This window comes from Fringilla coelebs (genome assembly GCF_963513975.1).
Source record: "Fringilla coelebs genome assembly, chromosome: 23".
Taxonomy (NCBI): domain Eukaryota; kingdom Metazoa; phylum Chordata; class Aves; order Passeriformes; family Fringillidae; genus Fringilla; species Fringilla coelebs.
The window spans coordinates 1,256,951-1,270,586 of NC_140049.1; the positions used below are offsets into that span (position 1 = coordinate 1,256,951).

Sequence of the window (13,636 nt, forward strand, 5' to 3'; positions counted from 1 at the left end):
GGGACCGAGCCGGGCCGGGCCGGGGAACGGAACGGGACAGGGCCGGGACCGAGCCGGGCCGGGCCGGGGAACGGAAAGGAACAGGGCCGGGACCGAGCGGGGCCGGGCCGGGGAACGGAGCGGGACAGGGCCGGGACCGAGCGGGGCCGGGCCGAGGAACGGAGCGGGACAGGGCCGGGACCGAGCCGGGCCGGGCCGGGCACGGGGAGCTCAGCCGGGCCGCGCTCCGGGTGTCAGAGCAAGGCCCCGGCTGTGCTCCGGGGCCCAGCGATCGCAGCAGAGGAACGGGCAGGAACTGATGCTCAGCAAGTTCCACCTGAACGCGAGGAAGAACTTCTGTCCTGTGAGGGAACAGAGTGCCCTGGAGTCTCCCTAAGTGGAGATATTCCAGACCCAGCTGGACACAGTCCCGTGCCATGTGCTCTGTGATGACCCTGCTGGCACAAGGGAGCTGGGAACAGGTCAGATGCTTCCAAGGGATTGAGTGCAGTCAGGTCACCATCACCCACTCAAGAACTCCACAGCATTTTTCCAGTGTAACAAAGACATTTATTTACTTTATTTCTTGAAAAACTTGACAACATTTAAAAATAAAAGTTATAAATAGTCTTACAAAAACTCAGACTGAGAGTAGGTTTATATTAGATAAAGGAAAAAAAAAATCTTGATTCAGAGGGTGGTAAGGCCTTGGCACAGATTCACAGAGAAGCCATGGCTGCCCCATTCCTGGAAGTGTCCGAGCCAGGCTGGGCAGAGCTTGGAGCAACTTGGTGTAGTGGAAGTTGTCCTTACCCACAGCAGGGTTTGGAACTTGATGATCTCTAAGGTTCCTTCCAACCAAACCCATTTCATGATTCTATGAAAACCTCAGAAACTCTCCCAGCTTCCTGTTTACATGAACGGCAGCACAACAAGTGTGAACCCCCTCCAGCCAACCACTGTCCAGGAGCTCTGCACCCTGAGACAGGGAGGTGGCAGTCCTGCAGGGAGGACTCCGTCCTCTGGGCACGATTCTCTGCAGGCTCACACAGAACATGATCCTCACCCTCCCCAGAACTGCTCAGGAAGTCCCAGCCTCCCCGAGCCAGAGCCAAGAGGCTCCTGGTCAAGGTCTGTCCCAAAGGTTTTATTGCACAACCCGTGGCTGCCTGTGCCTCAGGCTGGGGTTTGGCCAAGGGCAAAGCTACAGTCAGAAAAACTTCAGCACTGCAGTGGCTGTGGCAAAACATCCCAAATTCAGCAGAAGGAATCACAAATAAAGAAATCCACTGAAGCTCACTTGAAGGCAGCATCTCATGATTATCAAAGTGATTCAACCTTTTCAACATGTTCTAGTACCTTTTCAGAGGACTCAATTAGAAAAACACAAAGATTTTAGGCTTTGGAGTAACTCCACAGTGACAACCCACTGTAGAGGTAATTATGTAAACTGATTCATTTTCTGGTGAAGGAAAGCTTTCACCGTTGCAGTTTTTTTAATCTAGGAAAGAGCCCCTGTGCTACAGGAACAGAGAGCAGCTCTGCAGCAAGGAAGGGAGAAGTTGTTGGAAGTGCTTTGGCCTTGTAATTGGGGAAGCAGAGTCAGAAACCCAACCTAGCAGCGCTCTGGGGTGTTCCCTGCAAGGTGACATTACACGCTTGTCTCTGTGGAGCACAGGAGCAAGGCAAGTTTACCTCAGCCTCTCAACAACAACCTAGAGAGCAATTTTCTCCTCTCCACAGCATCAACAGGGCACTCCTTCTGCTTTCCTACTGTTTTGAGAAGTTAGAGCCAACTGAGCTGTTCACAGCGCAGTGATTGACCCCCCCAGGCAGCTCTGCTCCAGAACCTGCCCTCACAACATGCTAGCATTTGATCACAGCTTGGTAAAACAGCACTGAAAACTTGCCAAAGGGAACTCAGCTCTGTTCCTCTGCAAGGCCTTGGCTGAGCTGTTTCCCCCCACTGGGGCTTGGTTCCCAACTGTGGAGCAGAGATAAGCAGCTGGAGCATGCTCTGTGTGTATAGATTTGGAAGGACTTTGCTCAGAGCACATTCTGTTCCTGCCAGGATAACTGAAATTTCCAAGCATGCAGCTCTCAGATCCCCTCAGCTGCTGGGCTGCAGCTTCTCCTTGTCACTGCTTTGAACAAAACACACCTGTGGGCAGCAGTGCAGCCCTTGTTGTCCCTCACACTTGTCTCCATGTTTTCCCTGTTTTCCTGGCTCCCAGGGGAGCAGCTGGAGTGTCATGGAGAGCAGGCTCTGAGCCTTCTGCTCCCAGAGATTTTAGGTTTCCTTGGCTCAGCATGATGGATAATTCCCTCATCCCGTGGCGGGAATGACCTTTTCAGCTCTAGAAAGCAAAACCAGCATTTTATTCTGCAGCTTTAACTGAGCACACAGAAATGGGATGCAGATCCCCAGACTCTGAAGTCTGCAATGTTCACCTGTTTGTGCATGATTAAAGCTCAGATTTACCCCTGTAAAGAATTACCATTTACAACTCCTTTTTGCCCAGAGGCTGACCAGGAGGTTCTCCACCTCATTGACTTTAATAAATAGATGATAAGAATAAAGAGGAAAGGCTGGATGCCACAAAACATCAAATCTCCCAGGTCATTTGCAACATGCCCAAATGGAGCAGTGACTCAGAAGGTGAGCATTCCTCCCCAGCAGTGCAGAAGCTGCTCAAAGCAGAACCTGGAATTTGGGAGTTCTGGCAGTGCTTCACTCTCCTGCCTGTCAAATGAATCACTTGAATTTCAATAATATTTAAATAACAGCCTGCATCTCCCAGGCAGCAGCAGCAGCCAGCACACTACAAGCACGGCACTGTCATTTCCATGTTACAAAACGTGCAGGTGCCTCCACTCACACCCACCTGATGGAGCTCTGCAGTTGAGCTTGATTAGGAAATAATCCACACAGAAAACTCTGAGACAGGGCCCACAGCAGGAGGCTCCAGCTGCCCTTGCTGCCCTGTGTGCAGCTCACAGGACACTGTTCTGTCACTTCCAATGTCCCCATGGCAGCTGGCAGGCAGAGCCACAGCAGTCCCAGGGACAGGCACTCCTTATGTAACAGGGATAAACATTGCCATGCCTGGGAAAGCACAGGGTTGGCAGTCAGGATTCACGTTTGCCAAACAAACAGCTTTGCAAACATCCCCACTCTGGCTGTCAACACTCACTGTTCCAGACAGACCTCAGCCCTGTTTGTGACTGCTGCATCCAGGGGCACCTCTGCTTTTCACAAGGCCTGGCTCTCCTCCAAGAGCAAACTTCCTTTTCTGTCTCAGTTCAGGGAATTCCACCCATCTAGCTGCCACTTGGAAAGGCCCTGCAGGACACTATGTTCAGAAAATTCAGAAACATTTTGCCTAGACAGTACCAAAAGGAGAATCAAGAGAGCTGAGGAACAAACTGGTTTGCTGTTCCAGGACAGCATCCAGTGACCATTTTCACTCCAGCTGCCCTCACCATATGAGGGGCCAATCTGAAACACTGGCAGGGCTGTTTGGCACAGTCAGCTGCAGTGGGTACCCAATGGCTTGTCACACTACAGACTTCCCAGATATGCCAGGCTGGGGCTCTGCAGCTGATCCAGAGTGGGAAAGTTCCCAACCTCCAACCAACAGAGCTAGCTCTGCTGTTCGGTCACAATCTTTGCAAACAATGCTGCTCAGACTAATCACTTCACAACACCAAGCAGATGTTTCATTATCTCCCATTCCATCTGCCACTGCAGGACAGGAGCAGGCAGAATACTAGCAGGACAGTTACCAAGAGTGCTTTGCAACCAAACAGAATTCAGAGATGCAAGAGACCACAGAGAATTTAGTGACCCACTCTGCAAAGCCTACAACTCAAGAACCCAGACAATTCCTACTTTTCATAGCCACAAACCTGAAAAAGCACTACCAATGAGCATTGAGATGCCACTTTCAGGAGAGCAGGACAGCATTCAGCTGCAGTTGGCTGGCTGGATGCAAAAGCTGGAAGTATTAGTAGATTAACAGATAGAAAATAGATTATTGGATTTCAAGGCACTTCCTTTTCTAGATTTCTTTTAGCAGCATTTTTTAAAAGCACCTTAAAAAAGAACATAATACACTTTTGAATGAACTGCTCATAATCAATGAGGTATCAGAGACTTACAGAAAGGAGAATCTTTGAGGCTCTCAGATTCCCTCCCTTGCTCCTTTAATCACATTCCAGCCATTAATTAGTCAGCTGCAGACAACTCACACCCTCTGCAGGTCTGCTTGAATCAACCTCTCAGTGACTTTTTTAACAAGGGACAGGCAAGTCACTGCAAAAGGTGGACACAAGGCACACAGACAGTGGGACCACAGTGCCAGTGTAGTGTGGGGACATAGCAAATATAGAGGAAAAAAAAAGTAAGTTTTTAAGGAGTACCATCTAAAAACTGGCTCTAGTTTCCTCTTTGTCCTCTATAAAGAGGTAAAGAAAGTAGAGCCCCAGAGCTGAACTCCTCTCTCCTAATGGGAAACCTGAGCATGGAGCAGAATGCTACCTACTGCGCTAGCACCAGCAACATCACAATTTTTCAGGGCGTGTCTTTCTTCCGAAGAAAGTCTTCTACCAGCTGATCAAACTTCTGTGAGGAAAACTGCTTTAGAACGTGTAAGGGAGTGAGTAAATACTGCTCTGCAAGTCCAGTTGCATGGTGCTCACTGGCAACAGGTGCAGGTCCTGCTGCTCCCAGCTGTTCCGCATTCAGCTCTTCCTTCTCACCCCTCTGAGAAGGGCGGTGTTCTTTTGAGCAGAGAGCTGGCTCACAGTAGTGCTGAAGAACCTTACCACCTGTAAACACTTCAGGTTTCTCAGTATTTTTCTCTGGGGAGTCATAAATGACCCCTCGGGGCACAGAGCTCCCCAGGGCTCTTTTCCGAAGACTTGCGGGTTTCTGCCTCTTCCTTCGGATTTCCTGCTGTCCAGACTCTTGCACAGGTTTTGAGACTCTGAAGTCAGGAGGTACCTGGGGAGCAGAGCTCAGGTATTCCTGAAAGTAAACCTGGCACATGTCGTCCTTCACAATGGGAATGATGGAGCAGGGTTTCAGCCACTTCACAAACTCGCGCAGCTCCTCAAAGGACGAGTGATCCGAGTAGGGGATGAGGTGGATTTTGGGGTGGGTGACCTTCATGGGCCTGCCCGTGGGGATGATGGCAATGGTGGGGTGCTGGGCGTTCCAGGCGACCAGCGTTTCCCGGCAGATCTCAGAAACATCCACGGCACGGATCCAGCCCGTGCCCTCCTCGTCAGTGAACACATCTGGCAGTCCCAGCAGCCGCATCTGCTCCAGGCGCCAGGGGCTCACCACCACCCACGTGCTGAACTCCAGCGCCAGCTCCAGCAGCAGCGTCTCCTTGCCCAGGGTGTACACACCTGCCAGGGGACCAGCGGCTCAGGGACAGGGCAGGGGGACGCAAGCCCTGGCCAGGGCCGTGCTGGCAGAAGGGAGGGCAGCACTCACCGATGACCACGTGGTGCTGCGGGTGGGCACGGATGAGGTTGACGACCTGGCGGGTGGCCAGCGCCCGCGAGGGCAGGGCCCGCTGGGGGTGGCAGTGGGTGTTGTCCAGGTACAGGCGGTCAATGTGGCGGCCCTTCAGCGCTGGCTCGCCCTGTATGCCACTCCAGTAGCGGAAATCTCCTGCAAAGACAGGGATGGCAGGGCAGGGCCCAGAGAGGGGGCTGAGTTTCCCTCACAGAGGATATTTCAGAACCATCTGGTCACAATTCTGTGCCACATGCTCTGGGATAACCCTGCTTGAGCAATGCACTGGGACCAGGTGACCAACTGCAGTCCCTTCCAACCTAACCCATTTTGTGATTCTGTGATTGTGGGAACCTGCCCTGTACCTGTGTAGAGGATGGTGCCGAAGGTGCCCTCAAAGAGGAACATAACAGATCCAGGGCAGTGGTTGGAGTCGATCAGCGTCACCGTCACCTCACCTACGACATGACTCTGCCCCACCTCCAGCGGCCGGATCCAGCACTTCGGCACCTGCAGAGGCCAAGGTGAGGGCAAGCCAGGCCAGGCCAGATGACAAGGGTTGGGACAGGCACGTGGGGACGCCCAGGCGATGAGGGCAGAGGCGGGCGGGACACACCTACCTGCAGGCGGTGATGCAGGAGGCGGGCGGTGAGCGGGGAGCAGTACAGCGGGCGGCTCCAGGTACTGGAGAGCCCCACCGTGTGGTCCGAGTGCATATGGGACAGGAAGAAGAGGCGAGCGCCGGCCGCCTTCCGCAGGCTCCAGAAGTCCACGGCGATGGGGGTCCCGGCCAGCACCGTCCCGCTCATGTTGGGCGTGCACCCTGGGCCCCGCTCCCCTCACGCCGGTTTTTGGCGGGAAGCGCCGCGCACGCGCAGGCGGCGCGGGGCGGGGCCGGGCCGCGCGCCAGGGGCGGGGCGGGTCGTGGTCACGTGGGCGGGGCGGGAAGGTCGGCGGGCGGAGCGGGATCGGAACCGGGACCGGGACCGGAAGCGGGATCTGGATCTGGATCTGGATCTGGATCTGGATCTAGATCTAGATCTAGATCTAGATCTAGATCTAGGACCGAGACCGAGTCCTAGGACTCGGAGTGGGACCGAGAGCGGCGCTTAGGAGCGGCACCGGCGCGGGGCCATGCCGTACCTGGGCGGCGAGGAGGCGCAGCGGGAGCTGCGGCGGGCGCTGTCGAACCCGCACGTGCAGGCGGACCCGGCGCGGTACCGCGGCGCCGTGCTGCGCGTGATCCGGTACGGCGGGCGGGCCGGGCGGGCGGGGGGCGCGGGGCCGCGCCGAGCCCCGCTGAGCCCCGTGCCCGGCCCGCCGCAGGCTGATGGCGCAGGGCGCCGACGTGTCGGGGCTGTTCCCGGAGATGGTGAAGGCGGGCGCGGTGCCGGACGTGGTGCAGAAGAAGCTGGTGTCGTTCTACGTGCGCGCCCAGGCCCCGCGGCAGCCGCAGCTGGCGCTGCTCGCCGTCAACTCCCTGCGCAAGGACTGCGCGCACCCCAGCCCGGCCGTGCGGGGGCTCGCCCTGCGCACCATGTGCGGCCTCAGGTGCGGCGGGGACCGGGGGGGTGTCCCCGGCCGCCGTGCCCCGCTGACGGCCGGCTGTCCTCCCGCAGGATGCCCGGGATCCAGGAGTACCTGCAGCAGCCCCTGGTGAGCGGGCTGCGGGACAAGGCGTCCTACGTGCGCAGGGCGGCCGTGCTGGGCTGTGCCAAGATGGTGAAGATGCAGGGCGACTGCGAAGTGGGTGAGTGGCTGGTGGCCGTGGGGCTGGGCTGGTGGCCGTGCGGGTGCTGTGTTCGTGATGTGCGTTCAGCCTTCGGGGCTGTCCTGGGGTCCCTGTGCTGCCCCTGCGTTGTTGTGGCTTAGGGCAGAAGGAGAGAGAAAGTGGAGGGTAGTGAATGAAAGAATGAGAAGATTGCAGTGTGCCAAGAGATCCTGATGGCAGGAGCTCTGTGCTTCGCAGATGGTGCTCTGGTGAATGAGCTCTACAGTTTGCTTCGTGACCAGGACCCCATTGTGGTCGTGAACTGCCTGAGGGCCTTGGAAGAGATCTTGAAGAAGGAGGGAGGTGTTGTCATCAACAAACCCATTGCCCATCATCTCCTCAACAGGTTTGTTTTCTTTGGCATTGAGATGGTGCTGGAAGCTTCTCTTGTTCTCATGTTTTCTGTGCAGACAGGCAGTTCCTGGGGGACAGAACCCTCTCTGCACCGATGTTCCTGCCCTCCCTGACTCGTGTCCCTGTGCTCCTGGCAGGATGCCTGACCTGGACCAGTGGGGGCAGAGCGAGGTGCTCACCTTCCTGCTGCGCTACACACCCCGCAGCGAGGACGAGCTCTTCGACATCCTCAACCTGCTCGACGGCTACCTCAAGAGCAGCAGCCCCAGCGTGGTGATGGCGGCCACCAAGCTGTTCCTGGTGCTGGCCAGGGAGTACCCAGATGTGCAGGCAGATGTGCTGGTGAGGGTGAAGGGCCCGCTGCTGTCTGCCTGCACCTCGGAGAGCAGGGAGCTCTGCTTCACCGCGCTCTGCCACGTGCGCCAGATCCTCAGGAGCCTGCCCGGCCACTTCAGCAGCCACTACAAAAAGTTCTTCTGCTCCTACTCGGAGCCCCACTACATCAAATGCCAGAAGATGGAGGTGCTGTGTGAGCTGGTGAACGATGAGAACGTGCAGCAGGTGCTGGAGGAGCTGAAGGGTTACTGCACTGATGTGTCGGTGGAGCTGGCGCAGGGAGCGATCTTTGCCATAGGTGAGAGCTGTGCCTTGCCTCGGCTGCAGCCCTGCACCTTTCAGGGGGGCTGTGCTCTGCTGAGGGGTGCCTGGGCAAGCACCAAATCACTGCTCTGGGCTGCCTGCCCAGGAGTGGTTTGTGTCAGAGTGTTTCTGAAGCACTGATGGTTTCAGGAGTCCTGGCGTGGAGCTGCTTCAGGTTGTGCAGAAAGTCCTTGAATCTCGTGCTGTGAGGAGATGCTCTAGAGAAAATGTGTCATTTCATCTTGTTAATGAGCCTTATAGTCCTCAGTGAAGCTGTGCAGGGGGTGGAGGAGCTCTAATACCTGCTTGTCCTTTGAGTTGTGATGGGGGCAGAGTTAAGGTGATAGTTTTGGTTTTGTGAGCTTTAAAAATAGGTGAATTGGTACAGTGTTCCTAAGGAGAAAGTTGGGGATGATAAAATGCCTTTTTTAATGTATTACATTTAAGGAAAGTTCCAAAATCTTCTGAGATGTGGCCTCAAAAAAAAAACAAGGAACATGTCCCTGGTGTGGAGAACAAGCTCATTTGGCCACACTTTCAGAAACAGAAGTCAGCAAGGAAAGGAGGGAGACTGTTCCTTCAAAGAGAGTTTGTGATGAGTAGCTGGGTTCATGACTCCTGTTTCACTCTGATAGAAGGGTGACTTTTATGTCTTTTTGGCATCCTTGCAGCCAATATTGCCAGGACATACACAGAGCAGTGTGTGGGGATTCTGACAGAGCTTCTGGGGCTTCAGCAGGAGCACATCACCTCAGGTAAGCACTGCTGCTGGTTTATGCTCTCAGGAGGTGCCTTTGCTGGAGCTAGTGATCCCAAACTCAAAGGCACTTGGCTTCCAGCTTAATTGGCACCTTCAGGTGGAAGTTTTCCAGGTGGGTTGAGGGGTATGAGGTGTGTTCCTTCTGCAGGACTGCTCTCTGTGGAAAAGGAGATGGCTGTAGCTGTGCTCATGCTTCTTTCTGGCTGCCACCTGCTGACTCAGGGAGGGAGGGGCTCCTCAGAGATGTTTTACTGTCTGTTTGAGACCCAGGATGATTAATAGATCTTTTAAATCTCTGTGATTTCTCTTCAACATTCTGATTTAGTTGTGACAAAGTTCCTTTTTTCTCTTCTGCCCTCAGATCCACCTTCACATCACTGCTGTTCCTGCTGTTCTCTTTTAACTGGTCTTGCTCTCAGATTTGAAAACCACACACTTGCACTCAGCTGTTGAATTCCATCTCAGGAGCTGTTTTTGTGTCTGAGTGGGCAGCAAAACCTTCAAAGTTTTGACCTAAAGTTCACGAGCCTCATTTTGAATTGGGGTCAGCTTTAATTTGTCATTCTAACCTCGTGTGTCTGAAGCATCGTGAGTCAGAGGCTTTTTAAAGGCTGGCAGTGGCCAGAACAGAGGCTGCTCTCCAGCAGGGGAACAATCTGAAGTCTCAGTGCTCTATTTTAGACCTGGTGAAGCTTTGCTCTCACAAATGCAGTGTCATGGGATTGGGAAGGAGGGTGCCTCAAATCACAGTCTCAGGCAGGGCACTGACCCTCCTGGCTGAGATTTGCAAGGCCCCTTGAGTGGAGGGCTTTGAAATTATTTTTTTTCTTTTCCCTAATGGTTTTTATGACTCTTGGGGGATGCTGATAACTTGTTTTCCCTGCAGCTGTGGTCCGTGCTTTCCGGGACCTGGCCTGGCTGTGTCCCCAGTGCACAGATGCCGTGTGCCAGGCCCTGCCAGGCTGTGAGGACACCATCCAGGACAGCGAGGTGAGGGGAAGGGTGGACAAGGACTGTCCATCTTCCCTTTGCCTTGAGATTGGGGGAAAAATCAGCAATCCTCAGATTTGTTCTCCCAGCGGGCTTATGTGGTGCCAACACGCGGCGCACAGCAGCTGTTTGCTGTTGTTCCTGTGCTTCCCTCAGGGCAAACAAGCACTGGTCTGGCTCCTGGGCATGCATGGGGAGAAGATCCCAAACGCTCCCTACGTCCTGGAGGACTTTGTGGAGACTGTGAGGTCGGAGTCGTTCCCGGCGGTGAAGATGGAGCTGCTGACGGCGCTGCTGCGGCTCTTCCTGGCCCGGCCAGCCGAGTGCCAAGACATGCTGGGCAGGCTGCTCTACTTCTGCATTGGTGGGTTCTCCGTGTCCCCACAGCTCCCAGGGACCTGCTCTGCCTGTGTCCCCAGGCTGTGTCCGCGTTCTGGCTGGTTCCAGGTGGTTCCATGGCTTAGGCTGCTTCTGGCCCCGGCTGGCTGAGTGTGGAGTCATGGAATCAGAGTGGAAGGGAGCTTAAAGATCATCCAGTTCCACCCCCTGTCCTGAGCAGGGACACCTTCCCTGTCCAGCCTGGCCTTGGACCCTTCCAGGGATCCAGGGGCAGCTACAGCTTCTCTGGGCACCTTGTGCCAGGGCCTGCCCACCCTCCCAGGGAAGGATTCCTTCCCAATATCCCATCTGACCCTGCATTCTGTTAGCTTAAAACCATTCCCCCTTGTCCTTTGGCTGTCTGCCTGTAAGCAGGCTTGCATTGTGTCCCTGCAAGTCAGTTTTTAATAATTTAGTGTCAGTGCTCTGGGGCAGTGTGGCTGGCAGGATTCTCCATGGCTTTTGCTGTCTGTGGTTCCAGAGGAGGAGCAGGACATGGCTGTGCGCGACCGGGGGCTCTTCTACTACCGCCTTCTGCAGGCTGGGGTGGAGGAAGTGAAGAGGGTCCTGTGCAGCCCCAAGTCTGACCCCTCCCTGGGGCTCCTGGGGGACCAGAGCAAGCAGCCTGTCAATGCCTGGGCTCTGGAGTTCAACACTCTGGCCACAGTTTATGGCAGAGAGCGCTGGGCGCTCGCCACCGCTCAGCAGCCCGTGGAACCCTCCTACTCCTGCTCTCCTGGTGCTGGCTCCAGGGACAGAGACACAGGTAAACCTGCCTCACCTTCCTCTGGGAGCCATCCTCCCCTTGCCAGCAGATCACAGAATCCCAGAATGGCTTGGGTTGGAAGGAGCCTTGAAATTCCTCTTGTTCCACCCCCTGCCATGGGCAGGGACCTTCCACTGGCCCAGGTGCTCCAAGCTCTGTCCAGCCTGGCCTTGGGCACTGCCAGGGATCCAGGGGCAGCCAAGATGTTCTCCCATGTGTGAGGAAGGTCAGAGTGCTTTGGGAACTTGGTGTGCAGTGTGCCACTCACTAGCCCAGGAAATGCTGCTGGTGGCCCTGGGATTCCTCTGCTCCATCAAATGGGCTCTGTGGAGCTGGGAGCTGCATCTCACAAGTGTTTGTGCTTGCATTTCAGAATCCCTGGTTTCTGAAGGGAACAAGGAAGTCCTCGAGGTTCATCCTGATGCTCCAGTGTCTGAAGGGAATAAAGAACTCCTCAAGGCTCATCCTGATGCAGGGAGCCTAAACTTGATTCCTGATGTTTCCCTGACTGCAGAACAGTTTGAGAAGACCTGGCTGAGCCTGGACACGAGCTGCCAGCTCTCTCTGCCCTGGTGTGGGCCTGTCCATGCAGACACCATCCAGACAGCCCTTCGTGTTGTGCACATCCAGACCATTGCCATGAGCAGAGCTGGAGCCCAGCCCTGGAAAGCTTATCTGAGTGCCCAGGATGACTCAGGCTGCCTCTTCCTCACAGAGCTCCTGCTTCAGGCAGCAGATTCAGAGCTGCAGGTTTCAGTGAAGCAAAATGAAGCAAAGCCAGAGGCACTGCAATCCTTCATCTCAGCCTTGAGGACAGTCCTGGAGGCAGTGGCTGGACTGGACTCTTGACTGGTCCCTGCTCCCAGCAAGATGCATGCTCAGGGCACAGAGAGAGTTGATTTCTCTGGCTCCTTTTGCCATACCCAGTGCTGGTTTGGTAGTTTTAAACTGCAGAGTTTCCAGTTTACCTGTGTGGGGGAAGCTGCAGCTGGGCAGAGCAGGGCAGGGTCACTCTGCTGTGAGTCACAGGACTGGTGGCATCCGTGGTGGGTGTCATGAGGCACAAACATCACTGATGGAACCAGAGCTGAGCAGAATTCAGGGCTGTGTTTTGGAGAGGGTTTTTTCCTGAGAATTATAAATATTTAAAAAAAAAAAAACAAAAACGAACCAAACACCAGAGCACCATGATTCTGCCACTTATCTCACCTTGAGAGGAACAGTGCAGTGAGAAGAGAATATTTCAGTCTTGGCTCCCTTTAGATTTGTTTTAATTTGCTGTCTGATTTCAGTAGTAACTTTGGGGGTGAGCAGAGCTCTGCTGTGCCAGAGGAGGGCAGGCAGGGGACGTCCTGCTCACTGGAGCCAGCATGTTCCACTACCAAAACACAGATGTGGGTTTTTAATTGCAGTGTGTTATTGAGGTGAGAATTGCCCTCTCTGAAGTTCCCTCAGCTCCTTGATTGAAGTAAAGGTACAGTGAGCTTGATCTAACAGGGCTTTAGGGTACTCTGTGAGGAGCACAAGCTTCTTTTAACCCTCTTCTGTCCGATTTTGGGTTTATTTGAAGGACTTGATTGTACCTTCAAATGGCACTGTGCCTTCCATGCACTTCACTGAATCCCTGTCACTGTTAAACACACTTCTGCCTTTCCTAATAAAAATGTGAATCATTCTTGGCTGATTTCTGGAGTTTCTTGTTCCTTCAGCCCTCAGGGCTGTGGGTGGAGTGATCTGTGGATCAGGGCAGCTCTGTGCCCACCAGGGTTTTTCTCTCTGACCTTCCTTGCAGCAAAGCTTTAAGGAGCAACTGGGCAATAATTAATCTCAGTCTCAAATGCCAAATTACTGTAAAGGGTGAACCTGCAGGTGGACTCAAGAGCAGATCACCAGTCAGCTGTAGCAGGGCAGGGCTGTGCTGTGCTCCTGCCCTCAGGGAGAGCTGATGTAGGAAACAGGCTAAAACTCCCACTCCTGGAAAGTGCCCTAGGCCAGCTTGGATAGAGTTTGGAGCAACCTGGGATAGTGGAAGGTGTCCCTGCCCATGGAGGCGAAATTTAAGGTCCCTTCCAACCCAAACCAGTCTGGGATTCTACATTAAAAGCGTGGAGGGGAACTGTGGCTTTTCCGTGCTGTTTTATGGACTCCTCCAGCCACATTCCAGTCTCGAAGCCTTCCTGGTGAAGCACAGCCCCTTGGGATGTGAATGCTCCACAGCTGTCCCCTGTGCTCACGCCTGGCAGTGATGCTGGACATGGTGCTGAAGGAATTGGGGAGGTGGGATCTTGGATTTGTGTCCAGCATATCCCTCCCCTTGTCCTCAGTGCTGCCCACCTGGTGCCAAGGGGGCTGGTTTGAGCAGAGGGTGCCAGGGGCCCGTGCTGTGTGTTGTGTTGTTTGACCAGGATTATCTGCCACGCACTAATTTCCTTTGGGGCTGTGATGAAGTCAGAAAACCACAGGCAGCTCTCC

The 13,636-nt window shown here is 54.6% G+C and overlaps 2 protein-coding genes across 2 annotated transcripts; one reads left to right on the forward strand and one right to left on the reverse strand.

Annotated features, from left to right (window-relative positions):
- Positions 1–4,552: 4,552 nt before the first annotated feature.
- DCLRE1B (DNA cross-link repair 1B) lies at positions 4,553–6,315 on the reverse strand (the record flags this gene model as incomplete). The annotated part of the gene is made up of 4 exons (XM_084220558.1): positions 4,553–5,394; positions 5,483–5,662; positions 5,872–6,016; positions 6,127–6,315. The coding sequence occupies 4 exons, from the start codon at positions 6,313–6,315 to the stop codon at positions 4,553–4,555; spliced, it is 1,356 nt and encodes a 451-aa protein (XP_084076684.1).
- Positions 6,316–6,475: 160 nt separating this feature from the next.
- AP4B1 (adaptor related protein complex 4 subunit beta 1) lies at positions 6,476–12,833 on the forward strand. Its single transcript, XM_084220557.1, has 10 exons — positions 6,476–6,753; positions 6,833–7,057; positions 7,126–7,256; positions 7,476–7,623; positions 7,769–8,265; positions 8,942–9,025; positions 9,917–10,020; positions 10,177–10,384; positions 10,880–11,164; positions 11,538–12,833. Exons 1-10 carry the CDS (start codon positions 6,641–6,643, stop codon positions 12,011–12,013), a joined length of 2,271 nt encoding a protein of 756 aa, XP_084076683.1. The 5' UTR covers positions 6,476–6,640; the 3' UTR covers positions 12,014–12,833.
- Positions 12,834–13,636: the final 803 nt, after the last annotated feature.

Excerpts from the sequence above, each read along its gene's own strand:
- AP4B1 (XM_084220557.1), top strand. The coding sequence starts at position 6,641 with ATGCCGTACCTGGGCGGCGAGGAGGCGCAGCGGGAGCTGCGGCGGGCG. Across the intron at positions 7,624-7,768 it reads GCCCATCATCTCCTCAACAG|GATGCCTGACCTGGACCAGT; the intron begins GTTTGTTTTCTT and ends TGCTCCTGGCAG. Across the intron at positions 11,165-11,537 it reads CTCCAGGGACAGAGACACAG|AATCCCTGGTTTCTGAAGGG; the intron begins GTAAACCTGCCT and ends CTTGCATTTCAG.